The sequence below is a fragment of the Anas platyrhynchos genome, chromosome 24 (genome assembly GCF_047663525.1).
Source record: "Anas platyrhynchos isolate ZD024472 breed Pekin duck chromosome 24, IASCAAS_PekinDuck_T2T, whole genome shotgun sequence".
NCBI classification, from domain to species: Eukaryota; Metazoa; Chordata; class Aves; order Anseriformes; family Anatidae; genus Anas; species Anas platyrhynchos.
This window is the reverse complement of record NC_092610.1, coordinates 3,282,129-3,287,909: the sequence shown is the minus strand read 5'-3', so window position 1 is coordinate 3,287,909 and position 5,781 is coordinate 3,282,129. Positions and strand designations below refer to the sequence as shown.

At 58.4% G+C, this 5,781-nt stretch overlaps 1 protein-coding gene across 1 annotated transcript; it reads left to right on the top strand.

Moving 5' to 3' along the window:
• The first annotated feature begins 223 nt into the window (after nucleotides 1-223).
• Nucleotides 224-2,462, top strand: POU3F1 (POU class 3 homeobox 1). The gene has a single exon (XM_027444010.3). The coding sequence runs from the start codon at nucleotides 275-277 to the stop codon at nucleotides 1,457-1,459; it is 1,185 nt and encodes a 394-aa protein (XP_027299811.3). The 5' UTR covers nucleotides 224-274; the 3' UTR covers nucleotides 1,460-2,462.
• The last annotated feature ends 3,319 nt before the right edge of the window (nucleotides 2,463-5,781 follow it).

The following is a 5,781-nucleotide window of genomic DNA, read 5'->3' as shown; positions in this document are numbered from 1 at the left end:
CGCCCCTCCTCCAATCCCCGCCCTCCTCCCTCCCCCCCTCCCACTCAGGCCACGCCCCCTCCACCACTCCCCCCCCCGCCGCCTCCCCTCCCTCCCACCAATAGCAGCCGGGCCCGCGGGGGGCGCGCCCCCCTGCCTCCTCCCGGCCTATAGGAGAGCGGCGCGCGCCTACAGCCGACCAATGGGGCGCGGGGGGCGTGTCCGGCGCGCGGCGGCGCGGCGGCGCGGCGCGGGGCTCTAAAGCGGGGCGCGGGGCGGCGCGGCGCACACGGCCATGGCCGCCGCCGCCCAGTACCTGCCGCGCGGCGCCGCGCTGCTGCACCCCGACGGGGAGCGGCTGCCGCAGGCCGCCACGTACCGCGACGTGCAGAAGATGATGCACCACGACTACCTGCAGGGGCTGGCCCCCGCCGCGCTGCCCCACCACCAGTGGCTGCCCAGCGCCGGCACGGATTGGGGCAGCGGAGGAGGTGGTGGTGGAGGTGGAGGAGGAGGAGGAGGAGGTGGAGGAGGCGGCGGGGGACCCCCCGGTGGGGCGCACCTGGCGGCGGCTGAGCACGGCAAGGGCGGCCCGGGGGGGCCCCGAGATGAGCTGCCCCCCCCTCCTCCTCCTCCTCCTCATCCGCCGCCGGCCGCTTTCCATCACCGGCCGCACCTCGTGCACCAGGCGGCGGCGGGCGGCGCGGCGGGCGGCTGGGCGCAGGGCGGAGCGCACCACCTGCCGCCCATGTCGCCGCCGTCGGGGCAGCCGCTGCTGTACGCGCAGCCCTACGGGGGGCTCAACGGCATGCTGGGCCCGCCCGGCCCCGCGCTGCACCACGGGCTGCGGGACCCGCTGGGAGCCGAGGAGGCCGGGGGCCACGAGCTGGCGGCCTCGCCGCCGCCGCTGGGGCCGCCCGAGCCGTCGGACGAGGACGCGCCCAGCTCCGACGACCTGGAGCAGTTCGCCAAGCAGTTCAAGCAGCGGCGGATCAAGCTGGGCTTCACCCAGGCCGACGTGGGGCTGGCGCTGGGCACCCTGTACGGGAACGTCTTCTCGCAGACCACCATCTGCCGCTTCGAGGCGCTGCAGCTGAGCTTCAAGAACATGTGCAAGCTGAAGCCGCTGCTCAACAAGTGGCTGGAGGAGACGGACTCCAGCACGGGCAGCCCCACCAACCTGGACAAGATCGCGGCGCAGGGCAGGAAGCGCAAGAAGCGCACCTCCATCGAGGTGGGCGTCAAGGGCGCCCTGGAGAACCACTTCCTCAAGTGCCCCAAGCCCTCGGCGCACGAGATCACCTCCCTGGCGGACTCCCTGCAGCTGGAGAAGGAGGTGGTGCGGGTCTGGTTCTGCAACCGGCGGCAGAAGGAGAAGCGCATGACGCCGGCCGGGGGCCCGCACCCCCCGATGGAGGACGTTTACGCACAGGCGGACACCTCGCCGCTGCACCACGGGCTCCCCGCCGCCGTGCCCTGACTGCCCCGGCCCCGCCGCCGAGCCCCGACGGCGGCGGCGGAGCGGGAGCGGCCGCCCCTATAATTTATTCCTCGGACTGGCCCGGCCCGGCCGCCCGCCCGCAGCGCTATTTATTGGGGGCGCCGGCCGCAGCAGAAGTAGCCAAAGGTTTGCGATCTCTAATTTATTCCCTCCCCCGCGGGGCCGCCGGAGCCCCCGCTGCGGCCGCCGGGCTCGCCCCGAGGGCACCGCGCCGCGCTCCCGGCCCGTTTCTATTTATTTTCTAACCGTGCGCGGAGCTCTGCCCCTCCCGTTGGTAGGTTCGGTTCGTTCCCCCCACCCCAGTCTCCCCCCCCCCCACCCCCTTTCCCCTTTGGTTTCGGTTTTTTGTTTGTATCTTTATTGCAAAAACCACTGTAGACTGCGAGGGTGCGTTTCTATTTATGTTATAGTAAATATTTTATTACTTACATAAACCATTTACCCAGGAACCGGTCTCGTGTCGTCTTTGCGGGCTGCGGGGACGGGACCGGGCTCCCGAGGTGACCCCCGAGGGGTCGCCGTTGTCCTGAGGCTGCCCCCGTTGTCCCCCCCCCCCCAGCTCCCCGGGGGGCTCCGTCGGGGCTCTTGTGCGAGCGGCCGGCCGCGGTGCTGGGGGTGCGGAGCCTTTCGCTGCCCCGACCGCAACTTTTTGCCGTCCAGGAAGCGTGACTTCTCCCCGCTGCTCACCGAAATAACAAAATAATGCCCCGCGGGGTAGCAAAGAAGACTCCCTCTCCTCGCCCCAAGCGCGCTCCGGGGTTTTCCGATGCCACCGCTTTCCCCCTCCGTGGCTCCGTGCCCCGCTGGTTTGTGGTTACGCCGGGAGAGGCTGAAAATGTCGCTGCCGTGCTCGTCTGTTTGTGGAAGGATCAGCTCGCAGCTCTCCTTAACCTCTTCTTTTGCAGCAGACGCCAAGAAAAGTCGCACGTGAGGATTGAGTTTGCCTTTGCGGGTCCTTTGATTCCAGCGGTGTTTTGTGTGTGTCGGGAGAACTTCTGAAACGTGCCTATGCAGAGCTCTTGCACTGGGGAAATATTTAGAAATCTGGTGGTAAAGCACCAAATGCTTTCTTTTTATTTAGCAGAGAACTTAACGTATGGTCTTGAACGTCTGGCGCTCGCTAGTTTCCCTGCTCAACCCTTGGTACGAAGTACACGCTGTGAAAGAGCAGGCTGAAAAGGGATCTCCTAGTGATAACCCCGCGTATAAATTCAGATATAAATGTATTTTTTACATATCAAATGTAATTTACGCTTTAAAATCTCCACATGAAAATTCTTGTGTTTGCTACAGCTTGGTTTTGTTGCATTCTGTGCCTTTGGGGTGTATCTGTGTGTAAAATTTCCCTAAGCAGCAACGCATTTGCAGTGGATCATGTAATGAATTATTGCGTTCTCAGCATCTCTCACTGTAGGTGTTCTGCATTGGACCATTCAAAAATGCAAAGTGTTGCTCGTTCAGAATTCTGCTAAACTGTTTTTGAGATTTTAAAATAAAGTCGCTCTGAGCAGTTATTTCGTTAACCCCTGTTTGCTTGCAAGTGCGGAGAGCTGTGGCTCACTTTGAACAACTCAGCTGGCCGGTGCTGCAGGTCAGCGCGTTAACAACTTCCCTTGGCACGCAGAGCCTAGCCAGAAATCACACGTGAAGGATTCGATGGGTGCTGTGTGTTTTGTCAGGTTTGTTTCAGGCTTCGATTCTTTTTTTGCTGATGTGACTTTTTCCTATAAAAGCACGGAACTGTAGGGCTGTTAAAGTAAGTCCTGGGTTCTAAAAGTTTTTCTGTGTTTACCGAATATTTTCTAATTTCTAAATTGCTGAGTGCATGCGGTAGCTTAGATTAAACACTCTGCTTAAAAAAAAAAAAAAGTACAGGAGCGTGATGATAAATGCATGGAAACAAGGGTTCAAGTTGATGTGTGGAGAAAGTATTTAAATATATTATCAACAGTGAAATCTTCCCTTAGCCGGTCTTTTGTGTGCTTCACACACAGCCCATTGTGCTCGATGTTTGGTAACGCTGCAACTCTGCAGCCTTTCCTTAAGAATCTTGCTGACAGCCGGGCTGTAAGGAAGACCCACCAAACAAAAGGCTCTATCTATTTATTCTTTTTCAAGGAAACAAACTCTTGTTTGCATTGAATGAGTAAGTGCACGGCTTTTCTAGGCTAGGAGTGATTTCAGTAGCCTCTCTCTGAACCGACCTGCCTGGCAAAGAGGATTCACGCTCATACTTGGGAGGGAAGGGTCAGTTTTCACATCGCGTTCCTGTAACGGATGAGATGCGCTGTGAGTGCCGGGGAGGACGAGCACCCTTGGGTTGTGCGCTTTGTCAGATTGGATAAGGCGCCGGCGGCCCCGCTGCCTTAGCTCTCTCGTGCTGTTGAGCAGCAAAAATAAAATACATTTTATACATCTGATTTGTGCAGCGCCGCGGTGCTCAGCTGCTCTGCGAAGCAAATGCCCCAAAGGTTCGCCTCACTTAGGAGAACTTGTTAGTTTTCTTGGTCAAGGATTAAATAGCAATTACTGGAGGGAGAGTTGCTTTTTTATATATATTTTCTTCTTTTGTTTTTGTTTTTTTTCTTCTGTTTTTACTCGCTGAAGTGAAGGTGTGAGCTTGTACGGTTGGACCAGGAGCCAAGCGCATGAAGGTAGGACTGTGATGTTGGTACATGAAGGAAAAGCAGACGTATAAAGAGCTGCTTAGCGATGCACAAACAAAACAGAAGAATATTCCAAGTAGGATGCGCAAAATATTCCAAACAGGACAAGGAAAGGGCAGGGGAGCTCTGTGCGTCCCTGTCCCATGACCCAGGACCGGGAGTGCTGGGTGCTGCTGCCTGCAACCCCGTGGGGAGCTCTGCACATGCACGGGGGCTCTGCTTTGGCCTCGCTTGCTCAGCACCGGGCTGAAGCCGTCCCCTGCAGCATGAGCAGCGGTGTCCTGAGCTCCCCTGTCCCGCTCCTGGCCGGGAAGCAAGGGCTGGGGTCTGTGGAGGTGAGGCAGTGGAGCTGCAGGAGCTGCAGGGACTGCAGAGGAGCAGCAGGAGCTGCTCTGCCCTATGCTGGATATCTGCGATTTTAGGAAACTGCATTTTTCTCTAAGGCAGGCAATATTCAGCAGACTGCTGTTTATTTTTTTATTATTATAATTTTTATAAGAGGGGGGAGTTAGTTGCTATATATAGAAGAAAGAAAGATAAATATGAAGAAGGTGCTTAGCTGCTGCTCGGTTTTCCTGTGTCCTCAGGAAAAGGTTGTGGCATGCCGAAATCCACCTTGGTTCTAAGATTTCTTGTCCTAGACTGTTACCACTGCCACTTTCAGGGAGTGCTCGTCCTGTAAGAAGTGCAGGAGGGACTCAGCCCGGCACTCTGCCTTGCTAGGCACGGTCTCGTGTAATTATTGATGCCATATTCATTTTATGCTTTCAGCTGAACCCGATCTCCTCTGCTCACTGCAACCTGCTCAGAGCCCGATGGCAGCCGGCCGTGCAGACTGTCCCCGAGCAGCTAAAGCAGCAGCGGGAGCTCAGGAGCTCATCTCTACGTGTAAATGTGGAACATCAGCGTTAGCGCCCTGGAAGCTCGTTCCCACCTCGGCCCGTCCCTGCTCGCTGGCTCTCCGGCAAGGAGGGATTTCAGCACCGCCTGCCTGAGCGTATATTTTAATTCTGTGCTAACGCCACCGATGTTTGCATGCGCTTTAACTCGATGCTTTAACTCATGCTGCCGCTGCTTGGTTGGGGCTGGATCAGCCCCGGGAGGGCTCAGTCGGTGCTGTTACTTCGCAGGTACCGGCAGTAAAAGGGGTTTGTGCCCACAGGGGATCTGCAGCTCCTTGCAGCCAAGTGTCACAGACCGGCCCATCCCAGCTGACAAACTGGGTTTGGGTGCAGGAGGGGAACGCGCCCAGGAGCTGATCAGCTCTGGGCAGGGCCTGGGGGGCTGTTGTAAGCCCCCAATGTCATGTACGTGCCCGCAGGGGACAGTGTCTGGCCTCGCTGACATTCTCAGCGCTGCTCAGACCTGGCAGGGCAGAGCCTCCTGGAAGGGGCAGCCCCAACAGCCTGCAGGAGCAGGGCATGGGCTCTGCCCAGCACCACGGTGTTTGGGGAAGGCACAAGGCATGGGGCAGCAGCTCCTTAAACCTTTCACACAACCCCACGGCACCGAGCAGCGCTGATGTGCGGGCACCCGGCATCGCTGCCGCTTGTCGTTTGCTGCTGAGCATAACTGTGCTCACAGCTCCCACCTGGGCACAGAAATACCAATAAGGGCAATCAGCAGATGTTTGCC

Coding starts and splice junctions, on each gene's coding strand:
- POU3F1 (XM_027444010.3), top strand. CDS start 275: ATGGCCGCCGCCGCCCAGTACCTGCCGCGCGGCGCCGCGCTGCTGCAC.